Source organism: Mytilus californianus, unplaced genomic scaffold, assembly GCF_021869535.1.
Source record: "Mytilus californianus isolate M0D057914Y unplaced genomic scaffold, xbMytCali1.0.p SCAF_7, whole genome shotgun sequence".
Taxonomy (NCBI): domain Eukaryota; kingdom Metazoa; phylum Mollusca; class Bivalvia; order Mytilida; family Mytilidae; genus Mytilus; species Mytilus californianus.
The window spans coordinates 106,330,140-106,355,717 of NW_026262723.1; the positions used below are offsets into that span (position 1 = coordinate 106,330,140).

Genomic DNA, 25,578 nt, shown 5'->3' on the forward strand with positions numbered 1-25,578 from the left:
GATTTGTTTATCTTCTTGTGCAAATACCTACAGCTTATCTCTCCTACTACATCAGTTCAAGTCTTGTATTGGTTATTTGAAATATGTCTGATAAAAAAATGTATGAATTTCCAGAAAATTGAACAAAACAAACCAGTCAATTATTATAAATGATAGATATAAAATGTACTTTGTGTGATATTTTTTATGTTTCTGACAGAAAACCAATGTAGGTATCCCTGTACCTATATACTGATTGTTTTATCTTTCAGAGACAGTTCTTGTATGACAACCTTGTAGACAAGGAAAAGGAATACAATTTCCCAATAGAGGTCAAGGTGAGTTTAATCAGTGTAATAAAAACTACTGTAAATTCAGAGATTTTTATTATTGCAAATAATGCAACTGAGTGAGTATTGCAATAATAAGAACTTGCATTCTGAAATCTGACACATATATTTGTAAGTAGCGTCACCTGTAATTGCAATAATTATTCTCATATTTTGGTCTCTCATGTCAGAGTCGCAATAATAAATGCATGCAATGATTTCTGAATTTACAGTTATATATAACTATTATATAAACTATTCAGTGCAGTGACATTCATATAATTGGTGTGTGGAATTATCTTGGAGATGCTCACCATGTGCCATAAGATAAAGGGCACACAACTCATATTTGTAAGTTGCTAAGATGATGTTTTCAAGGTCCCTGTATGTATGTAGGGGGAAATAGCAGTCGCCCATAAAAAGTAGGTCACAACTACATTTGTTTTAAGCTTCTAGTTTTATGTCTTATTTTAGGTCTTAGATACCAAATGGTCTTCAATATATCAATTGATGTAAGGATGTTAAGGGGTAGAATAGGAGACTTCAATAAAAAGAAGTTAACTCTAACCTGTATTTTTGACTTTATTGACTTAAGTTTAAAGTTCAAAAGGAAGATCACGGATACTAAATAACCGTCAGTCACTATATACTTCTGTTTTAGATGTTTATCAGTTTGACCTATTTTATGCTTCAATGTTTACATGAATGTTATGTGACAATTTTAAGATACTACGTGACATACATACTTTTTTATACGACCGCAAAAAAATTTTGTGGTCGTATATTGGTATGATGTTGGCGTTGTCGTCGTCGTCGTCGTTGTCTGAAGACACATTGGTTTTTTTCGCACTCTAACTTTAGTTTAAGTGAATGGATATCTATGAAATTTAACCATAAGGTTCAGTACCACAAAAGGAAGGTTGGGATTGATTTTGGGGGTTATGGTACCAACAGTTAAGGAATTAGGGGCCAAAAATAAGCATTTTTTGTCGAGCCTGTGACTTTTGTCGCAGAAAGCTCGACATAGGGATAGTGATCTGGCGGCGGCGTTAGCTAACTTCTTAAAAGCTTTATATTTTAGAAGGTGGAAGATCTGGATGCTTCATACTTTGTATATGGATGCCTCATGTTACGAAGTTTCCGTCAGTCACATGACCAAAGTCCTTGACCTCATTTTCATGGTTCAGTGACTACTTGAAAAAAAAGTTAAGATTTTTTGTAATGTTAAATTCTCTCTTATTATAAGTAATAGGATAACTATATTTGGTATGTGCGTACCTTGCGAGGTCCTCATGCCCGTCAGACAGTTGTCACTTGACCTCGACCTCATTTCATAGATCAGTGAACAAGGTTAAGTTTTGGTGGTCAAGTCCATATCTCAGATACTATAAGCAATAGGTCTAGTATATTCGGTGTATGGAAGGACTGTAAGGTGTACATGTCCAACTGGCAGGTGTCATCTGACCTTGACCTCATTTTCATGGTTCAGTGGTTATAGTTAATTTTTTGTGTTTTGGTCTGTTTTTCTTATACTGTATGCAATAGGTCTACTATATTTGGTGTATGGAATTATTGTAAGGTGTACATGTCTAGCTGGCAGGTGTCATCTGACCTTGACCTTATTTTCATGGTTCAGTGGTCAAAGTTAAGTTTTTGAGTTTTGGTCTTTTTTGGTCTAATACTATATGCAATAGTTCAACTATATTTGGTGTATGGAAATATTTTATGATCTATATGTCAGTCACGCAGGTTTTATTTGACCTTGACCTCATTTTCAAGGTTCATTGCTCAGTGTTAAGTTTTTGTGTTTTGGTCTGTTTTTCTTAAACTATAAGCAATAGGTCAACTATATTTGTTGTATGGAAGAATTGTTAGCTGTACATGCCTGCCTAGCATGGTTCATCTGACCTTGACCTCATTTTCATGGTTCATTGGTCAATGTTTAGTTTACTTGGTTAATGTTAAGTTTATGTGACAGTTGTAATAAAGCTTTATATTTAGGACTATCAACATAATATCAATGATTAGTAAAGAAGGCGAGACATTTCAGCATGTGCACTCTTGTGTACCTCCAGACATAACTTGTGTGTTAGTGTATGTATCTCTCTGACATTGTACCACAAGGTTCCATATCACAAAGGGAATTCTGGGATTGATTTTGGGGTAATTGCCTCCAAATTTTAGGAATTAGGGGCCAAAAAAGGGGCAAAAAACAAGCATTTTTCTAGTTTCATGACAATAACTTGTGTGTAAGTGTATGGATCTTTATGAAATTGTACTACAAGGTTCCATATCACAAAGGGAAAGCTGGAATTGAGTTTGGGGGTAATTGTCCAAAACGTTTAGTAATAAGGGGCCAGAAAGGGGCCAAAATATGCATTTTCTAGTTTCCAGACAATAACTTGTGTTCAAGTGTATGGATCTCTCTGAAATTGTACTGCAAGGTACCATACCACAAAGGGAATGCTGGGATTGATTTTGGGGGTAATTGCCTCCAAATTTTAGGAATTAGGGGCCAAAAGGGGAAAAAAAACAAGCATTTTTATACGACTGCAAAAATTAAAAAAATTTTGGTTGTATTTTGGTATGACGTTGGCGTCGTCGTCGTCGTCGTCGTCCGAAGACACTTTGGTTTTCGCACTCTTAACTTTAGTTTAAGCGAATGGATCTCCATGAAATTTTACCATAAGGTTCAATACCACAAAAGGAAGGTTGGGATTGATTTTGGGGGTTATGGTACTAACAGTTAAGGAATTAGGGGCCAAAAATAAGCATTTTTGTAACTTCCAGACATAACTTGTGTGTTAGTGTATGGATCTCTCTGACATTGTACCACAAGGTTCCATATCACAAAGGGAATTCTGGGATTGATTTTGGGGGTAATTGCCTCAAAATTTTAGGAATTAGGGGCCAAAAAAGGGGCAAAAAACAAGCATTTTTCTAGTTTCATGATAATAACTTGTGTGTAAGTGTATGGATCTTTATGAAATTGAACTACAAGGTTCCATATCACAAAAGGAAAGCTGGAATTGAGTTTGGGGGTAATTGCCCAAAACGTTTAGGAATAAGGGGCCAAAAAGGGGCCAAAAATAGCATTTTTAGCTCACCTGGCCCAAAGGGCCAAGTGAGCTTTTCTCATCACTTGGCGTCCGTCGTCCGTTGTCGTCGTCCGTTAACTTTTACAAAAATCTTCTCCTCTGAAACTACTAGGCCAAATTTAACCAAACTTGGCCACAATCATCATTAGGGTATCTAGTTTGAAAAATGTGTCCAATGACCCCGCCTGCCAACCAACATGGCCGACATGGCTAAAAATAGAACATAGGGGTAAAATGTAGATTTTGGCTTATATCTCTGAAACCAAAGCATTTAGAGCAAATCTGACATGGGGTAAAATTGTTTATCAGGTCAAGATCTATCTGCCCTGAAATTTGCAGATGAATCCAACAACCCGTTGTTGGGTTGCTGCCCCTGAATTGGTAATTTTAAGGAAATTTTGCCGTTTTTTTGTCGAGCCTGCGACTTTTGTCGCAGAAAGCTGGACATAGGGATAGCGATCCGGCGGCGGCGGCGGCGGCGGCGTTAGCTAACTTCTTAAAAGCTTTATATTTTAGAAGATGGAAGACCTGGATGCTTCATACTTTGTATATGGATGCCTCATGTTACGAAGTTTCCGTCAGTCACATGTCCAATGTCCTTGACCTCATTTTCATGGTTCAGTGACTACTTGTTTGTTGATTTTTTGTAATGTTAAATTCTCTCTTATTATAAGTAATAGGATAACTATATTTGGTATGTGCGTACCTTGCAAGGTCCTCATGCCCGTCAGACAGTTTTCACTTGACCTCGACCTCATTTCATGGATCAGTGAACAAGGTTAAGTTTTGGTGGTCAAGTCCATATCTCAGATACTATAAGCAATAGGTCTAGTATATTCGGTGTATGGAAGGACTGTAAGGTGTACATGTCCAACTGGCAGGTGTCATCTGACCTTGACCTCATTTTCATGGTTCAGTGGTTATAGTTAAGTTTTTGTGTTTTGGTCTGTTTTTCTTATACTGTATGCAATAGGTCTACTATATTTGGTGTATGGAATGATTGTAAGGTGTACATGTCTAGCTGGCAGGTGTCATCTGACCTTGACCTCATTTTCATGGTTCAGTGGTCAAAGTTAAGTTTTTGAGTTTTGGTCTTTCTTTCTAATACTGCATGCAATAGGTCAGCTATATTTGGTGTATGGAATGATTGTAAGGTGTACATGTCTAGCTGGCAGGTGTCATCTTACCTTGACCTCATTTTCATGGTTCAGTGGTCAAAGTTAAGTTTTTGAGTTTTGGTCTTTTTTTCTAATACTATATGCAATAGTTCAACTATATTTGGTGTATGGAAATATGTTATGATCTATATGTCAGTCACGCAGGTTTTATTTGACCTTGACCTCATTTTCAAGGTTCATTGCTCAGTGTTAAGTTTTTGTGTTTTCGTCTGTTTTTCTTAAACTATAAGCAATAGGTCAACTATATTTGTTGTATGGAAGAATTGTTAGCTGTACATGCCTGCCTAGCATGGTTCATCTGACCTTGACCTCATTTTCATGGTTCATTGGTCAATGTTTAGTTTACTTGGTTAATGTTAAGTTTATGTGACAGTTGTAATAAAGCTTTATATTTAGGACTATCAACATAATATCAATGATTAGTAAAGAAGGCGAGACATTTCAGCGTGTGCACTCTTGTTGGTTATTATCTTGAATATTATTATAGATAGATATAAACTGTAAACTAGCAATAATGTTCAGCAAAGTAAGATCTACAAATAAGTCAACTTGACCAAAATGGTCAGTTGACCCCTTAAGGAGTTATTGCCCTTTATAGTCAATTTTTAACCATTTTTCGTAAATTTTTGTAATCTTTTACAAAAATCTTCTCCTCTGAAACTACTAAGACAAATTTAACCAAACTTGTCCACAATCATCATTAGGGTATCTAGTTTAAAAAATTGTGTCCGATGACCCCGCCCGCGAACCAAGATGGCCGACATGGCTAAAAAATAGTACATTGGGTAAAATGCAGTTTTTGGCTCATATCTCTGCAACCAAAGCATTTAGAGCAAACCTGATGAGTATAAAATTGTTCATTAGGTTAAGATCTATCTGCCCTGAAATTTTCAGACCAATTATGCAACCTGTTGTTGGGTTGCTGCCCCTGAATTGGTAATTTTAAGGAAATTTTGCCGTTTTTGGTTATTATCTTGAATATTATTATAGATAGAGATAAACTGTAAACAGCAATAATGTTCAGCAACGTAAGATCTACAAATAAATCAACATGACCAAAATGGTCAGTTGACCCCTTAAAGAGTTATTGCCCTTTATAGTCAATTTTTAACCATTTTTCGTAAATTTTTGTAATTTTTTACAAAAATCTTCTCTGAAACTACTAAGACAAATTTAACCAAACTTGTCCACAATCATCATTAGGGTATCTAGTTTCAAAATGTGTCTGATGACCCCGACCGCGAACCAAGATGGCCGACATGGCTAAAAAATAGTACATAGGGTAAAATGCAGTTTTTGGCTCATATCTCTGAAACCAAAGCATTTAGAGCAAATCTGATGGAATAAAATTGCTCATTAGGTCAAGATCTATCTGCCCTGAAATTTTCAGACCTATCAGGCAACCCGTTGTTGGGTTGCTGCCCCTGAATTGGTAATTTTAAGAAAATTTTGCAACTTTTGGTTATTATCTTGAATATTATTATAGATAGAGATAAACTGTAAACAGCAATAATGTACAGCAAAGTTAGATCTACAAATAAGGCAACATGACCAAAATTGTCAATTGACCCCTTAAGGAGTTATTGCCCTTTATAGTCAATTTTTTACAATTTTCATAAATTTTGTAAATTTTTGTAAATTTTTACAAAGTATTTTCTGAGACTACTATAACACAGAGATTGGTCACTATAGATTTATCGGATTATCTGAGTCTCCGGTAGTTAGCTACGTTATTTTAACGTAGTTTCGTATTCGACCGTAGCAGACGACATATATCACCTATTACTGAGAATACTATAACAGTATCGGATATTATTATTTTTCTTTTAAAAATAATTTAAAAACAAAATTGAATTAATCACCAAAAAAAAGAATATAGTTTTTATCTTTCAAATGCAGTTATCTCTATTCATATTTAAATTTTTGTTTTTAATCATTAATAATTTGTTAATAGTTTGTTATTATGCGGCCACTCTTGAAAATGTGAATGTGATTTATAAATCTTATCAATCTTACAGTTACATTGTTTTGCTACACGTCCGCTAATTGTATCTAATATACAAATATTTTACCTGTAAAGACAGGTAGTCTCAAAAGCATGGGAGATGAATTTTGTTTCACAGCTGGGTGCCCAAGGTACACGAGGCTCCGTTTATTGCAGTAAACTTTTATTCTATACTTGTAAGGTATTTCACTGCTGAGTGCCCAATATACATGTTTATTGTAGTAAACCTTGTCAAATATCGTCGGTGCACTTGTGGTAGGATTCAGGAGGGTGTGGATGGGGTTTTATAGAATGGAGAAATAGGGGCAAAAAAAGTATAGAATGGAGAAAAATGGTCCGACAAATAAAGAATAGAGAAGAGAAAATTATAAGTTATTAAGATTTAAAGAATAGAGAAAAATGGCATAGAAATTATAGGAAATAAAGAACCCCCATCCAGACCCTCATTCAGATTATGCAACGTAATTTTTTTTTTCAAACAAGTTTCAACCCCCCCTCCCCACACTTTTTTAAAATTTTCATCTGATACTTAGGTCAAGTTTTTGCAAACAATGTAATAAGCGGCGATCACAGAAGAGAGAAAAAATTTCATTAAAGGTAAATGAGTAATTTCCTTACGTAACAGACCAGCAAAGAAGTTATAACTGCAATGGATACATAAAGCAAACATAAGCCCTACAAATTATATATATGTTCCCAAAATATCGCCGGCATTTTCATTTTTCAATTCACAATGTCCAGTAACATTGATTTTTTATCTTGGGATGATAGTGATCTCAATCTTGATCTTTTACGTGGTGAATATACTGCATCAGATATTGAATCGGAGGATGACTATACGTCCCTGCTGCAAAGACTGCAAAAACTACAAAAACTCCAAAAGAAGCATCAACTGCAAGTACATGTAAATCAGAACGAAGAAGCTTCAAAATTACGTGACTGAATAATCAAATTATCTCTATGTTAACATAAATAGAACCACATTAGTGTAAATTACGATGACATTTTTTCAACACCAGAAATATGTGCCCTCTTTCAAAATCCAAGACAAGAAATTTTGTGCTTCAATACAGAGCCGTAAAGTTTTTGAAAATTTGAATATTGTCTATTGTTAAAGTGTCGTATGTTTTAGTTATATCGCTATGCTTTTTGTAACCCTAATAATTGAGCAACTCAGATGAAAAGAGTTGTGATTTGCTTTAGTTTTTTTAGCCACAGCAAATATAAATGTGCTTGTTCAATGTTTGGTGACAAACCATGTTAATTGTTGTCGGCATGATGCTTTGTAAATAGGTTCCCTATAACATTTTTTTGTTGGGTAACTGCTGACAGTTTACCATGTGAAAATTCTGAGAAGCCAAAAATAATGCGGAATGTATAAATACGTAGCAATGTCAGATCTAAACAAGAATGTTAAATATGATAGCATATATTGATGTCACCTTTCTGTAAATTCAACTTCGATTCACAACTGCTTGTCAATGGCAAATATTTCATGTACAGTCAGCCTGATTAAACCGAAATGAACTATTTTCAAATTATGTTTAAAGTTTGTTTTTATGTTATGTCGTTACACCAATGTCCCATGCTAGTGGTGGTGATGAGCGCCTAAAAATATTTAACATTGTCACATTCTTTATGTGCCCGTCTCAAGTCAGGAACCTGTAATTCAGTGGTTGCTGTTGGTTCATGTCCGTCATATTTGAATTTTTTGTAAATTGCTGTGTTATTGTAGACACTTCGTTTTCTCTAGTGAATTGTTATATATTTTCCATGTCGGGGACTTTTGAAGCTGACTGCACGGTATAGGTTTTCTCATTGTTGAAGGTAATTACAGTGCATTCCAATAACTTACATCCACTTCATTGAACTTCATTTGGACTAAAGGAGTTGTCTGATGATCATTAGCAAAAAAATATAAAAATCTCCTTAAAGTTTGCTTCAAGTGGCTATTCCTTTAATATATAAAGATGTGTGGTTACTTGTTTTTTTTTCTTTCATTGAACTGTTATCCAAACTGAGCGTGTTAGTGAATTTCTGCATTCCTGTCTTAGTTTTAATGTATATAATAATAAAACTGTATATTCAAAGACTTAAATATTTATTTCTCCATGTAAGACAAGCATGACAAATTCAATGAAATTAAAAAAAAATACTAAAAAAAGTCATTTTCTCCTGTAGTACTTCTCCCTTCTTCTAATGCGTGATTTCTTTCTGGGGGTATTCCTACAATAAAGAATATATTATAAATAAAAAGAAATAATCTTTGTCAAGTTTATAGCATAGGCAATTCATTAATTTTATGGTGCATGTACTTTTTACATCATGTTTGGGTCAATTATTTTAAAAAAAATACGTCTATTTAGGAACTCATGATGTACTGGTATTTCACATGGTGACACATTTTCATTGCATAATATTATTATATTAGCATGTATAGACTGCATATATATTATCAAGGGAACCAAATATAAATCTAAATTTCTTTCACTAACAATACAAATTCACCTATCAAACCTCATGTTGTGTGTGTGCAACTTGTCTCGTGTGTTTCTCAGTTCTGCAGCGGGAACTTACTGATACAGAAAAATTGGAATTTCATATAATTACAAATTTTACATCATTACATCGGTTAATTACTAAGGCTTGCACATACATTATCCGGAATACAGATTGTTCATCTGAATGTAAGTTATGGGTGAGTTGCTCATTGACCCTGTCCCACGGACTGGTAATAACTCGAGGTTACTTTCCGGTTTGGTCGGTAAATTCAAGTCTATAACTGCACTTATTTTATTTAAAGTGCTTATAAACCAACATTTATGAACATGTCAAATCTTATATTCACACTTACCGGAACATAACACTCTTTATAAATCCACATTTGTTAATTATTATTTTCTCTTTCGCTGTCAAAAATGGCGGTCGAATCCTTCTTGTCAATCATTGCGAGTCACGTGCCGAGTCACGTGATCGAAGACTTACAATTAATTACTATTTGACTGGTCAGTACGTGAAGTGACCAATCTCTGTGTTATATTAGTCTCAGGTATTTTCCACTGTAACTACCGGGCCAAGTTCATTATAGATAGAGATAATAGTAAGGAGCAAGAATGTTCAGTAAAGTAAGATCTACAAACACATCACCATCACCAAAACACAATTTTGAACATGAATCCATCTGTGTCCTTTGTTAAATATGCACATAGACCAAGGTGAGCGACACAGGCTCTTTAGAGCCTCTAGTTCTAGTTTCCAGACAATTTCTTGTGTTCAAGTGTATGGATCTCTCTAAAATTGTACTGCAAGGTACCATACCACAAAGGGAAGGCTGGGATTGATTTTGGGGGTAATTGCCTCAAAATTTTAGGAATAGGGGCTAAAAAGGGGAAAAAAACAAGCATTTTTCTAGTTTCAGGACAATAACTTGTGTGTAAGTGTATGGATCTTTATGAAATTGTACTACAAGGTTCCATATCACAAGAGGAAAGCTGGGTTTGAGTTTGGGGGTAATTGCCCTAAACGTTTAGGAATATTAATTTGGGGCCAAAAAGGGGCCTAAAAACAAGCATTTTTCTAGTTTCCAGACAATAACTTGTGTTCAAGTGTATGGATCTCTCTGAAATTGTACTGCAAGGTACCATACCACAAAGGGAGGCTGGGATTGAGTTTGTGGGTGATGAATCATGAGGGGGTTCAAAAAATTTGGGGGGGGGGGGATTTTTTTCTTTTTTTCCTTTTTTTTTTTCTTTTAAAATTTTCCATTTTAAGTTGGTTATTTCTGATTTATATTTAAAAGCAAATAATAATGATATGGTAGGAGATACACACCAAACAGGATGTGTAAATTATTATATAATAAGTATTGTGCAATAGCAAGAAATTTTCAATTGCACAGTATTGCACAATAGCAAGAAATCTTCAATTGCACAGTATTGCGCAATAGCAAGAAATCTTCAATTGCACAGTATTGCGCAACAGCAAGAAATATCTAATAGCACAATATTGCGCAATAGCAAGAAATTGTCAATTGTACAGTATTGCGCAATAGCAAGAAATATTCAATTGCACAGTATTGTGCAAAAGAAGATACTTCGTATAAATTGCTTATTTCTTGACCAATTTCAATGGGGTTTTATTCTTGAATTCTTGGGGTTCTTTAATATGCTGAATCTAACCGTGTATTAAGTTTTGAGATTTTGAGCCCCGTTTTTAAATTGGTCCACATTGAGGTCCAAAGGGTCCAAAATTAAACTTTGTTTGATTTCATCAAAAATTGAATTATTGGGGTTCTTTGATATGCCGAATCTAACCGTGTATTTAGATTCTTAATTTTTGGTTCCTTTTTCAAATTGGTCTACATTAAGGTCCAAAGGGTCCAAAATTAAACTTAGTTTGATTTTAACAAAAATTGAATTCTTAGGGTTCTTTGATATGCTGAATCTAAACATGTATTTAGATTTTTGATTATGGGCTCAGTTTTCAAGTTGGTCCAAATCAGGGTCCAAAATTAAACTTTGTTTGATTTCAACAAAAATTGAATATATGGGGTTCTTTGATATGCTGAATCTAACCATGTATTTAGATTTTTGATTTTTGGGCTTCATTATCAACTTTGTCCACATTTAGGTCAAAAGGGTCCAAAATTAAACTTTGTTTGATTTCATCAAAAATTGATTCTTGGGGTTCTTTGATATGCTGAATCTAACCATGTATTTAGATTTTGGATATTGGACCATAATAGGTGAATGTCCAATTTAACATTTTTAAGTTCTTAGACCACATTCATTCTGTGTCAGAAACCTATGCTCTGTCAAATATTTAATCACAATCCAAATTCAGTGCTGTATTAAGCTTGAATGTTGTGTCCATACTTGCCCCAACTGTTCAGGGTTCAACCTCTGCGGTCGTATCAAGCTGCGCCCAGCAGAGCAATTTATTACATTGGTTACTGTTTTAATTATTATATAAGGTTTATCAAGCCTACATCAGGATATTATCAACTTTGTTATTTTAGCTTTGATTTATTCAAAGTTTGAACATTCAGTATACTTTACCTAACTCGAAAGTTTCCCAGCTTATACTTTTGTTAATGGTATCATAGATGCAACTTTGTAGTAGGCATTCATTCTAACAGAGGGTTTTAAATGTGCCTTGATTATATAAAGAAAATTGCAAGTGTATGCATAAGTGGGTACCTGATTGAAACTGAGTAAAATGTTGAAACTAATATGTATTGCCTTTTATATATTTATAGGCTCCATATGAAAGAAAGAAGAAATTTGTATCAATCAGGAATGAAGTAAAAGAAAGGAGGGAAAGAGATGGGGATGAAGAAGATATGGATTATTCCTCTTCGTTTAATCTGGCTTCTATGTATCTTGGTGATAGTAGCTTACATGAGGACATTAACCAATATGACTTCTCTGCTTCAGGTGCTTCTCAGGTAAGTTTTGTACTGATAAAACTTTATATACATTGTAGATAGCTATTTAAACTAGTAAATGGCTTTTTCGCTCTTGCCATTCAATGAATTCTTTTTAAGATCCACTGAAGCATATGAGAATTTATTTGGTAAAGTTGTTTCTGAAATTGATTACAAAGAATTATAACTTTAGTTCCAATCAGATAAAATGGGGTAGTCATATCCAAAAATAAACTTCTCTATAAGTCTGACCATCTATTGAAGCACTGAATAAGAGAACTTGGTTTTAAATAATATCCTTTGAGAAATGCAGCCACATATGAATCTGTGTCAGAAATACCTGATGACTGTTCATAGTTACGGATCTTCCAGTTAAATTTTAGAAGAGTACTAGTGTTAATGTGAGATAGAAAATTTACACCAATAATCTGAATACTGAAATAATTATCCTTAGTATTGATTTAATGATGCATTTTACAGTTTCTAGCAGACAAAGATAAGAACAGAAAACCAGCTCTTGTTAAGAAATCCAGCACAGAACCAGATGATGATCAGGAAGTAAGTTATTGGATTATCTATTATTTTGAAAAAAAGTGGGAGTTTCTTTGCTACATTCTCTTTGACAGGGTGATAGCCCTGAGATGAGATGTTGCAGACAAAATTCCTTGAGTTGAAAGACCATACATAATCTGTTTATTGCTATTTTCCTAGAAAACGTTGATGATGTCATTGTGTTCTCACTCCACTTGACTGAGAAACCATCCTCAGTTGAGTAGCTTGATATGGTAAATTATCAGAAAAAAAGATCAAAGCAAAATTTAAGAAAATATCAATAATCAGAAACAAAAAAAGAAATTTATCCATAAATCAGGATTTGTAAATTTTCAGTTTCTCAGTGGGAAATCTGAAGTCCAAGTTTTCAATTGGTCCTCAAATTTTACTCAAAATCAACATTTTTCATTTGGAAGACCCAAAAAATATTTGAAGTTTCATTTAACCTTCAGGCTCAAGTTTCCTATGTATGAAAAGCTATCTATTCATGTTATAAAAAATGAATTTGAAAAGTATCAACAAATAAAGATTATACTTATTAAACATAAAGCTGATGCTATCCTACTTTTCTAAATAAAATAAAAAAAGGCTTTTACACCATTTATTTTCCTGAGGTTGTGGGCTTTAACAAACTGTATTTTCCTGAGGTAGTGGGCTTTAACACACTAATTTCCTGAGGTAGCGGGCTTTAACACACACTGTATTTTCCTGAGGTAGTGGGCTTTAACACACTAATTTCCTGAGGTAGTGGGCTTTAACACTATTTTCCTGAGGTAGTGGGCTTTAACACACTGTAATTTCCTGAGGTAGAGGGCTTTAACACTGTATTTTTCTGAGGTAGTGGGCTTTAACACACTGTAATTTCCTGAGGTAGTGGGCTTTAACACACTGAATTTTCTTGAGGTAGTGGGCTTTAACACACTGAATTTTCTTGAGGTAGTAGGCTTAAACACACTGTATTATTCTGAGGTAGTGGGCTTTAACACACTGTAATTTCCAGAGGTAGTGGGTTTTAACACACACGTATTTTCCTGAGGTAATGGGCTTTAACACACTGTAATTTCCTGAGGTAGTGGGCTTTAACACACGCTGTATTTTCATGAGGTAGTGGCTTTAACACACTGTAATATCCTGAGGTAGTGAGCTTTAACACACACTGTATTTTCCTGAGGTAGTGGGCTTTAACACACTGTAATTTCCTGAGGTAGTGGGCTTTAACACACACTGTATTTTCCTGAGGTAGTGGGCTTTAACACACTGTAATTTCCTGAGGTAGTGGGCTTTAATGCACCGTATTTTCCTGAGGTAGTGGGCTTAACACACAGTATTTTCCTGAGGTAATGGATTTTTAACTCACTGAATGTTCCTGTTCCATGATGTGTTTGGTTTGTTATGATCTTTATGATATAAACAACATGAATTAAACCATCATGGCATTTTGTCATGAAATAGAAGTTCCTTCATATTATAGTTCAAGTGGAAGAAATATTCTGTAATATTATTTCCACTGGAACAAATATTACAGTATTTGTTCCTTACGGAATAAAGGGTATAGAGTATTTGTTCCTACAGGAACAGATATATTATGGCATTGTTTATAACAAAGTGTCCAGGGGAGGAATAAAGGGTATAGAGTATTTGTTCCTACAGGAACAGATATATTATGGCATTGTTTATAACAAAGTGTCCAGGGGAACTTCTGTTAGGAGGAACTAATATACATTGACAATTTAACTGCTGTACATATTATAATTTGCCTTATTACACTTTCCTCAGGACAGAGGTGTTATAGTAGAGGAAGACTATGTTGAACTTGATATGGATGAACTAAACCAGCACGAGTGTATGGCTCCATCTATAGCTCTCCTGAAACATATGCAACAATCCAGTATAATACCTAAGGTTGAAGTAGTAAGTAAAAAAAAGCTCTTTTCAAACATATGTAATAGTCCAATAATATATGTAAAATGGAATCCTTATGTTAATATAGCTCTTCTCAAACATTCACTTAATGCATCTAAACACAGGCAATTGTTCATGTGTCTTGCAAAAATTCAAGTTTTTGTTACCCAAATCCCATTAAAATTTTCAACAATTTTATAACCATTGCATGTTATTAACCCTTTAATGTTTTTCTATTTTCATACTGTGGATTCACTTATTTTTGTGGATGCCAGTTTTCAAGGATTGAGGAAAAACTGTATTTTCGTTGGTGTTTGATTTCGTGGTTCTCCCAAAGTGTGCATACAAGACTATAGATAATATGTACTTCATTAAACATTTAAATTTGTTGTTAACCTATACCTATGAAATCTATGAAAAATTAGTTTCCCACGAATAATAATTAATCCACAGTATTTGTTTTTCTGGAGTTATGGGACTAGAATGATTGAAAAAAATAAGAATGGAGAATGGTGTATTTTGTCCTCATGGTGTAGCTATTTATTGAATCATGAACTTATATTAAAACAGTTGTATTTTCTATACTTGATAGGGTGTAGTTCCAGAATTGCCACAGTGGATGAAAAATATCATGGATAAATTAAAGAATCCAAGAACTACCAGAAATGTGAAACTGTATCTAACAAAACTCATCATTAATACTTCTTCTGTAAGTTAATACTGATCCTGAAACAAAGAACTTCAGTTTTATAAAAAAAAAAAATATTTAATAAAAATATGCATATTTAAAGAGTTGCATGGACTTCAAGTGTATAATCATTAAATGCCTTTTCACAATATTTTAGATATAAATCTTATGTACACATATTTCAACCCTTGAAAAAATTCATCTTATAGAAATAAGCAATGAACAGGTTGTACATTCCAGGTGACAGATACTAATATGTACTGTCCTTTTAGTAAGATTTGAAAAAGTGCCTTTTATTTAAAATATACAATTTTCCAAATCCCTCTCCAGTCTTAGATAAATCACTAATTTTATGACATTGTTGTTTTTAATCGTTTTACTTTCCAGATTTTTAAACCATTTGCTAGACATTGGTTACGTCCCCTTTGTCAGCTGTTACTTGGAGGTACCTATGGAGATAGCGGAATCAATGTGTTCCTTGTGGATGTCATGGTGACAATGTTGTCATGGAACAAAGTAGCCATACCACAGGTATTTACAAAGTCTTTACAAATTACTTCTTTTATAACGAATTTATTGAAACAGAAACACCTACAAAAATATTTCATCTTGTGCCAGTAAGTATCCCTATTGAATTTGCAAAGACAAATAACAGTCACCAATAAACCAAAAACAGGTTGAATAAAGATTCATGTTTATTTTATGATGATTAAATATTCAAAAGTTTGGCATATTTAAAATGGAGAAAATGCACAAGACATTTATAAGGACAACTAATAATGAAATTTCTGGCCACTCCTTAAAATCAGATTTTTATTTTAATCCATTGTGTTATTATCAAGGCTTAATAACAACTGATCACTATAGTACCAGAAATTTTAAATAAAGGTTGATCTTGAGAACAATAAAAATATACTTGAGAATAACATTGTCTGAAGATTAATGAAATGGCAAAGACTTGAAGATGTTGGCATGTTTCCCTTAATTTAGAAACCAAAGGTGTAACTGTGAACTAATTATAACCCCTCAACATAGGTTCAAGGTACATAAGAATCAGAGGGTCTGGTCTGTCACCTGTTTTTCTATGCACAGATCTTTCTAAATGAACCAATTTTTTGTACTTTGTCAAAATTTGCTTAGAATTTCAAATAATTACAATGGAAACACTGTTTTGAATAAATGTTTAGTTCTTGTATTGCAGGATTCACCAGAGGAGAAAGCCATGGCATCCAGAGTTGTAGATTTCCTGATGAAAAATGTTTATCATGAGACTAAACAAGTGTTTAAAAGTAATTTAGATCTTCTCAAAACCACACTACAATGCTGGAAAGATAGAGTTGAAATTCCTTACAAGTAAGACAAAACAAGTGTTTAAAAGTGATTTAGATCTTCTCAAAACAACACTACAATGCTGGAAAAATAGAGTTGAAATTCCTTACAAGTAAGGCGAATAGATTAGCTTGCCATATTCTAACCAATCCTTATCAAATTCTTTATAGAAAAAATCTCTTCCTTCATGTTTTTAGGTCAACTGACCTAAGGTGTCTGTGTGATGTATTACTGCCAACATTTGTCTTTTTATATGTCTTTATCCTGCAATCGACCTTTCTACTATACTAATACAGGTGTACAGATAACACGAAGCGATATACATATACTAGACGTATATAATCTCCTGGTATCCTGCTTCTGTTGTGAGCGAACGGTTATGTTAAATTAATGTTTACGTCACAGTTCAATTTGGGGTCCTCATTGTGGTCCGCATTTAAGTCATGTCGATTTCTTTCAAAAACAAATACAACGATTGGGATGGAAAAAAAATGTACAAAATTAATTGCAGGATAAAGACAATAATTGTTTAGTGTCTTTGAATATCAGCTGAAGCTCACATTACACCTGTTTCTTAGCCTCGTACAAATACAGCTGATATTTAAAGACACTTAACAGTTATTGTCTATTTATTTTATTATAATGAAAAAATCATTTTGAAATTATTGGCACAGTTGGGACCAAAACTAGGCCTCATTTGTTGAGTCTGGGTAAAGAAATGGAGCTGACCAGCCAAAATGGGGGAAAATAGAATTAAAAGCATACTAAAGTGTGCCAATTGATACAAGACTTTTATCAAATTGTTTATTCATGATATCCTTAGTATTCTAATTTTACAGTTCACCCAAAGTAGGTTCTTTGAAAAAATGTAAATTAGTAAAATATACATTTCTATATGTTTTTTCAGATCTGTGTATGAATTGCTAAAAGGAGGTGAAAAGGATGGCAGAGGTATACAAGTTTTGGGTGTTGTCCTGTCTTGTCAGCTCCCTCCATATGGACCCACGGCACCAGTTGACAGAGAAAGGTTATTTATATTGTCTATAGTTTATTTAATTTCCACTTGAAATATATCCAACACTGAAGTAACAAGGGTATACAATTTGTTGCCAATCTGTTCATCAGTAATTATTGTTTACTAGAACGAACTGGAGAAATTTACTTGAGATTGAAAACACTTATGACCAGACAAGGGTTTTCTAAATAATGTCTCCAGAACTTTGGTAGGACTGGAATTAACTTGGATATATGGTTATATTTATTTTATTTTCTTTGATACACAAATAAGAAGATGGGGTATGATTAACAATGAGACAATTCTACACCAGAGATAAAATGACGTAGAAGGTTAGCAACTATAGGTCACCGTACAACCTTCAACAATGAGTAAAACCCATATCTCATAGGAAGCTATAAAAGGCCCAGAAATGACAAATGTAAAACAATTCAAATGAGTAAACTAACAGCCTAATTTATGTACAAAACAATAAGTGAAAAACAAATATGATAAACAGTAATGTACCTTTTTCAGATTTTTTGAAGTAGTGGCCCACCAAATGACCAACCACTACAAGATAGTGTACAGTGCTGCAGCAGAAGTTGTTGGATTGATACTTAAATACTTGGCAGAGAAAGAACGAGAGACTGAAGGTTTCCTACATGATCATGCAACCAAAACTTTACTCAATATACAGGTGGCCAAACCAGATAATTTTATCATTTGTGTACACAGGATGCATAAACATTATGTTTCCATAGCTGATAGGTAATGCTGCCTTCATAAAAATGCAATTAAAAAGAATAACTTCTTTGCTTACACAATTACAAGATAAGGAAAATAAATAAGTCATACTGTCCTAATTATACCCCATTCAAAGAAGTTGTGAAGGGTTTAATGTTGTTGACCTGTCTGTCTGTTAAAACTTTAATGTCACCTTGCTGGCCCCTTCATTTTTATACGCCCGTTTACGGGACGTATTATGGTATACCTCTGTCCGTCCGTTATTCCGTCGTCAACATGTCGGACATTAACTCAAAAATGCTTTAACCAATTTGCATAAAACTTTGGTGAATTGTTTATATCTATTGATGTGAGCTCCCTTTCGTTTTTTTATAAAATTTAGATTTTATGTTTCCGAGTTATGGGTTTTTATTCATTAAAAAAAGGGGGATTTTCCAGTTTTCGGACAATAAGTCAAGAATGCTTTCACCAACTTGCAAGAAATTGTGGTGAATTGTTTATATCTATTTACATGAGCTCCCTTTCAATTTTTATAAATTTTAGATTTTACGTTTCCGAGTTACAGGGTTTTATTCATAAAAAAGGGGGGATTTTCCAGTTATCGGACAAAAACTCAAAAATGCTTTCAGCAATTCTTATAAAACTTTGGAGAATTGTTTGTATGTATTGATGTAAGCTCCCTTTAGAATTTTATAAATTTTACATTTTACATTTCTGAGTTATCATGGTTATGGGGTTTTATTCATTAAAAAAAGGGGTGATTTTCCAGTTTTCGGACAATAACTCAAAAATGCTGTCACCAATTCTCATGAAACTTTGGTGAATTGTTTATATCTATTGATGTAAGCTCCCTTTTTATTTTCATAAATTTCTAATATGACATTGAGAATTAATTGAACTTTATTTGTTTATAGTCTGACAACAGATTTACTAAGTATTGCACAACAGCAAGAAATCTTTAATTGAACATAAATTCAATTCATATAACCAATTTCAAGTTCTTTGAATACATTTATTCAGAAACCTATAATATGTCAAATATTTAATTACAATCCAAATTCAGACCTGAATCAAGCTTGAATATTGTGTCCATTTTTGCCCCAACTGTTCAGGGTTGGACCTCTGCAGGCGTATCTAGCTGCGCTCAGCGAAGCAGTTTATTATTGGATCCACTTCAAATGAGATGAATGTTTTCACCTATCATGAACCACATATTAGTTTGATAATCAGATGAATCTGAAATGGGTGACTATTTTTTGGAAGGGGACCTTGTAAATATATAGCCCATATTATTTCTTGTCTTGCTAGTGTCTTCCTTTTTTTTTTTTTTTTTTAGATATTTTGATTTTTTTTTATAAAAAATACAATACAATGATAGAAAGGTTGATAAGAATGTTTTACCTTAAGCTCACATGGTTGAGCCTTCAGTAAGTCAAGAATCATTATATAACAAAATGGAATAGAATAATCCTAGCTATATTTAGGGTTCAGGAAACAAACAAATCATATTGGAAAGAATATCAAAGGCAAAATGTGTTAGAAGGATGAAATAGTTATGATTGTGCAAAAGATTTTGTTACTATGCTAACATTTATATGTAATAATTCATCTTTACAGATTCACAAATAGATTACTATTTATGATGCCAAACCTAAGAGGTGAATTCCGTACATTATGTTTAGATGTTCTGCTATCTAGGATCGATACAATATCAGATGTCTTCATAGAACTGAAAAGCAAGGGACTTATTTCATACCTTACTCACAGGTAATCCTATCAGAACTTAAAATATAAATGTGACTTCATAAAGAGAAATATTTCATGGATTTTAGATATATTCTGCTGAATATGCTGATTGATTATTGGTGTTTAATGCACTTTCCGTACTATTGGCTATATATTGGCGGTCAGTTTTTATTGTTGGAGGAAGCCAGAGTGCATGAACAAATTATTGACAAGTTCATAAGGAGCACTAGCGGTTGTGGGTTTGATCCTTATGTGAGTCACTCGTCTAACAAACAAGCAACTTCATTTTATTTTATACACACACAAATATTTAATGAAAATTTTGCTTGATTGCAATACATATTTCGAATTCACTTATTAAAAACACTTCAGCTTAACTTTTGAATGTTTAATATAAATTGAATACTAGGCACTAAGACATAAAAGCTAAATGTGTTTTCATTTAAATGAAAGATTATTTTGAATTTAATGAGGATGATAAAACATTTGAAATGCTAAATATATTGCTGCAACTCTCATAGAGATTGGCATTCATAGAATGAAACTTAAAGGTTTGTATAATATAATCTGAGCACAGTCTCATTTTTGCTCAGGGGGCCACTTCAATACTTAATATGTTTGATCCATATCATTTCCATTACCAGAAATACTCTTTTACTATACACTGATTTCTCACGTCTTTTAAAAACCTTTTTTGGGCTAACTGGATCCCTGCATCTTTGAATTGCTAAAGTAATTGTGACTGCTTAACATTTTTCAAACACCCATCTTTATTATGTACATAATTCAACCCTGCCTAAAGAAATATATTAATTTTATCTTTTATAAACAGTTATTGAAGCAGTCATATGGAATTTATCCCCATTAGAATATTCATCCCTTAGCTCAACGAACTGACGTAGATTTTATGCCCAACAAACGCACAAATGACGCCAAATAACGTCACCTAAAAGCAAACACTGATGGAAAGATAACGATTGGAATGACGCATATTGATAGGGATTGCCGCTGGGGTTCTGTTACTCCACTCTTTTCATTTAATGATATTTAAAAATGTATACCTTTTCATATATTGCGTAGGTTATAATGTAACCTGTTCCTGTATTTGCATGGAGCTCAGATCTGAGGCTCAGATTCCTTATGTAATGTTTACTTACGGCGAGATTTTCGTCTGTGATAAAAATTACAGGGCTTTTCATATAACAAGTAATGGGAACTTAGTTGACCTTATCATATATTTCTGATAGTTTTCCCCACCTATTCACATATTTTCAAGCTTGAAAATGTGACCTATTCCAGAGGCACATCCTATCACCTTGTATATAGGAAGAGCCCCCCCACTCCCAATTTGCATTGATAAAGGGATCTCATTAATTCTGAATTTACAGCACTTGATTTGATTAGTATTTATGTAAGCCTTGCATTATGAGTATCTTAATAAACATGTGAAAGTATTACAATTGTTATACATTAATGCAGAGATGAAAATACACAATTGACAGCCATGAAGATAGTTAAAGCCATCATGGTCAAGCTAAAACCTGTAGAGATGAACCAGATATACTCGGCTATAACAGCATTTGCCTCACATCCTAGTGCTTCATGTCGTAATATCATGTATGACATCATGATGTGGGTCTGTGACAATTACAGGTATAAATATTTAAATAAGATTTTTCAAATTGTAAAAAATATATGAAAATCCCCACCATTTTAAACCTATAATATGCTGATGCTTGTGCAGAAAGGTAACAAACACTTTTTGTTGTGTAAATCTAAAGTTGCATTAAATTAAATAAGCTGTTTCCCATTTATTCTCTTCCCTTGTCTGTAAAAAGAATTTTAAATAAAATGCATAGTCCATGTGGTAAAGGTGCATAGTCATGTGGTGAAGGTGCATAGTCCATGTGGGGAAAAATGCCTAGTCCATGTGGGTAAGGTGCCTAGTCCATGTGGGAAAGGTGTGTAGATCATGTGGGAAAGGTGCATAGTCATGTGGTGAAGGTGCATAGTCATTTGGTGAAGGTGCCTAGTCCATGTGGAAAAAATGCCTAGTCCATATGGGTAAGGTGCCTAGTCCATGTGGGAAAGGTGTATAGTCCATGTAGGAAAGGTGTATAGTCCATGTGGGTAAGGTGCCTAGTCCATGTGGTAAAGGTGTGTAGATCATGTGGGAAAGGTGTATAGTCCATGTGGGAAAGGTGCACAGGTCATGTGGGAAAGGTGTATAGTACATGTTGGAAAGGTGCATAGGTCATGTGGGAAAGGTGCATAGTCCATGTGGGAAACATGTCCATATTCACCTCACTGAATAATTCTTGCTTAAATGACTATGTGATGGTAATTTATCTCATTGGTCTTTAAAAAATGGATATCATAGATACTGTTGGATCTACTTTATACCTTGACTTGAAATTATAAATACATGGGTTGGTTCAGTTCTTTCTGGGAACAGAAGGATCTTTCCAATAGTGAATTTTCCAGATTTATGTAGCGACATTGTTAATGCTTTAATAAACTCTCAATCATACAAACTAGTCATTCATTATAAAGCTAATTTTATGTTATGACTTCAGGGAAGAGGATGATGTAGATGCAATAGAGATTTTACGTCAGACAAAGGATTGCTTACTGAGAGGATTGGGAGATGAAGATCTACAGTGCAGGTATTATTTACAAAGAGACTTAAGAAGGTCTAAACTTATTCTTTAACTATCTCACCAGATGGTTAAGAATAATATTCAGAAAATATTTATATTGATAAATTCTGCAGAATTGACAATAGATTAGTTGTTTTTTTATACGACCGCAAAAAAAGTTTTGTGGTCGTATATTGGTATGATATGGCATGGTCGTCGTCATCCGAAGACACATTAGTTTTCGCACTCTAACTTTAGTTTAAGTGAATGGATCTCAATGAAATTTTACCATAAGGTTCAATACCTCAAAAGGAAGGTGGGGATTGATTTTGGGGGTTATGGTACCCACAGTTAAGGAATAAGGGGCCAAAAAGGGGCCAAAAATAAGCATTTTTGTAACTTCCAGACATAACTTGTGTGTAAGTGTATAGATCTCTCTGACATTGTACCACAAGGCAGGGCTTCCAAAATTATTTTTAGCCAGCCGGACATTTTATATATTATCCCGATTTTAATCCCTTAAGACTAAATAAATAAAAGGCAATCATGGTAATCAGTTGCCGAGTTGGCCATCCCAATGATTGACATTAAAAAAAAAAAGATATTAAACTTTCTTTGATTCAAATTCGAAGTTCTGACGTAAACTGTTAAATTGGCAGTGCATCATTCGAAGTGTGCAACATCAGCGTACTTATATCTGCTTAGACTCTTTATTTGTGCAAAATAACGTTGTCAAAAACTTTCCTTTGTTTTTAAATCTAAACCGGATGTTATCTTGACAATGGTAAAACATGGACCAGAGACGGATACGTAAATTCCGTGTACGTTTGCAAAGCATGAATGAGTGTAAGTAGCTCTTTCTACGTTATTTCTTCAAGAAAATATTCGAAATAAACGTGAGATAAAGGTATCAATGACAATTAAAGCATTTTTTAAAGAAATTAGGATGCATAATTAAATTTCACACCTGCACACATGCGCACACGTGTACTAGTTCAAACAGAGACATGTCTCTGGTTATGACGATTTTTCATTTTCACCTTTTTAATTTTTTCATCAAATCATATTTGTAAACGTATTTCTGATAATTTAAATCTGTTTAACTAAATAAATTAGATGCAAACCGCTGAAATGTAAGAAAATAACTTTGAATAGACCGATCAATGTCCGGTTCAAAATAGTTTACCTGTCACCTGAACAGGTAAATTTCAGATGTTCGACAACTTACTAATTAGCCTTGATTAAAATGAGAAGGTATTAAAGTAGGGGTTGTTTTGATAGTACTTAATGATTATGTCACTTTTATGACCGGAAATGTGTGGCTGTTAAAGGCAAAAGGTTGGGTCAAAAAGATCGCGAATTATGTTATAATGACCATCTCTTAAGCCTTGAAAACTAAAAAGTAGATGTCCGTTTCATGCTTTGCCCAGCCAGACTTTTACTGGACATTATTCAAATGTCCGGAATATATGACCGTTTTGGAAGCCTTGCCACAAGGTTCCATATCACAAAGGGAATGCTGGGATTGATTTTGGGGGTAATTGCCTCCAAATTTTAGGAATTAGGGGCCAAAAAAGGGCAAAAAAACAAGCATTTTTCTAGTTTCATGACAATAACTTGTGTGTAAGTGTATGGATCTCTCTGACATTGTATCACAAGGTTCCATATCACAAAGGGAATGCTGGGATTGATTTTGGGGGTAATTGCCTCCAAATTTTAGGAATTAGGGGCAAAAAACAAGCATTTTTCTAGTTTCATGACAATAACTTGTGTGTAAGTGTATGGATCTTTATGAAATTGTACTACAAGGTTCCATATCACAAAGGGAAAGCTGGAATTGAGTTTGGGGGTAATTGCCCAAAAAGTTTAGGAATAAGGGACCAAAAAGGGGCCAAAAAACACATTTTTCTAGTTTCCAGACAATAACTTGTGTTCAAGTGTATGGATCTCTCTGAAATTGTACTGCAAGGTACCATACCACAAAGGGAAGGCTGGGATTGAGTTTGGGGGTGATGAATCATAAGGGGGTTCAAAAAATTTGGGGGGGGATTTTTTTTTTTTTCCTTTTTTTTCTTTTTTCCCTTTTTTTTTTCTTTTAAAATTTCCATTTTAAGTTGGTTATTTCTGATTTATATTTTAAAGCAAATAATAATGATATGGTAGGAGATACACACCAAACAGGATGTGTAAATTATTATATAATAAGTATTGTGCAATAGCAAGAAATTTTCAATTGCACAGTATTGCACATTAGCAAGAAATATTCAATTGCACATTATAGTGCAATAGCAAGAAATATCCAATAGCACAATATTGTGCAATAGCAAGAAATTGTCAATTGTACAGTATTGCGCAATAGCAAGAAATATTCAATTGCACAGTATTGTGCAAAAGAAGATACTTCGTATTAATTGCTTATTTCTTGACCAATTTCAATGGGGTTTTATTCTTGAATTCTTGGGTTTCTTTAATATGCTGAATCTAACCGTGTATTAAGTTTTTGGATTTTGGGCCCTGTTTTTAAATTGGTCCACATTGAGGTCCAAAGGGTCCAAAATTAAACTTTGTTTGATTTCATCAAAAATTGAATTATTGGGGTTCTTTGATATGCTGAATCTAAACATGTATTTAGATTTTTGATTTTGGGCCCAGTTTTCAAGTTGGTCCAAATTGGGGTCCAAAATTAAACTTTGTTTGATTTCAACAAAAATTGAATATATGGGGTTCTTTGATATGCTGAATCTAACCATGTATTTAGATTTTTTATTTGTGGGCCCCGCTATCAAATTGGTTTATATTGAGGTCAAAAGGGTCCAAAATTAAACTTTGTTTTATTTCATCAAAAATTGAATTCTTGGGGTTCTTTGATAAGCTGAATTTAACCATGTGTTTAGATTTTTGATTTTTGGGCCCCGTTATCAACTTTGTCCACATTTAGGTCAAAAGGGTCCAAAATTAAACTTTGTT

At 33.7% G+C, this 25,578-nt stretch overlaps 1 protein-coding gene and 1 long non-coding RNA gene across 2 annotated transcripts in view; one reads left to right on the plus strand and one right to left on the minus strand.

Annotated features, from left to right (window-relative positions):
- LOC127709617 (DNA-dependent protein kinase catalytic subunit-like) overlaps positions 1-25,578 on the plus strand; it is a 144,516-nt gene that overhangs the window by 59,314 nt on the left and 59,624 nt on the right. The window contains exons 48-59 of the mRNA XM_052215221.1: positions 252-317; positions 11,847-12,035; positions 12,495-12,572; positions 14,343-14,477; positions 15,061-15,177; positions 15,544-15,687; positions 16,358-16,509; positions 17,393-17,512; positions 18,017-18,250; positions 19,844-19,993; positions 21,452-21,625; positions 22,549-22,638. Of these exons, the coding sequence (XP_052071181.1) occupies positions 252-317; positions 11,847-12,035; positions 12,495-12,572; positions 14,343-14,477; positions 15,061-15,177; positions 15,544-15,687; positions 16,358-16,509; positions 17,393-17,512; positions 18,017-18,250; positions 19,844-19,993; positions 21,452-21,625; positions 22,549-22,638 (1,649 nt within the window). The remainder of the gene's footprint in view (positions 1-251; positions 318-11,846; positions 12,036-12,494; positions 12,573-14,342; positions 14,478-15,060; positions 15,178-15,543; positions 15,688-16,357; positions 16,510-17,392; positions 17,513-18,016; positions 18,251-19,843; positions 19,994-21,451; positions 21,626-22,548; positions 22,639-25,578) is intronic.
- LOC127709372 (uncharacterized) lies at positions 8,674-9,597 on the minus strand. The gene is made up of 2 exons (XR_007985612.1): positions 9,444-9,597; positions 8,674-8,815 (listed from the first exon to the last, which is right to left on the minus strand). It is a non-coding gene; the product is annotated as an uncharacterized LOC127709372 (long non-coding RNA).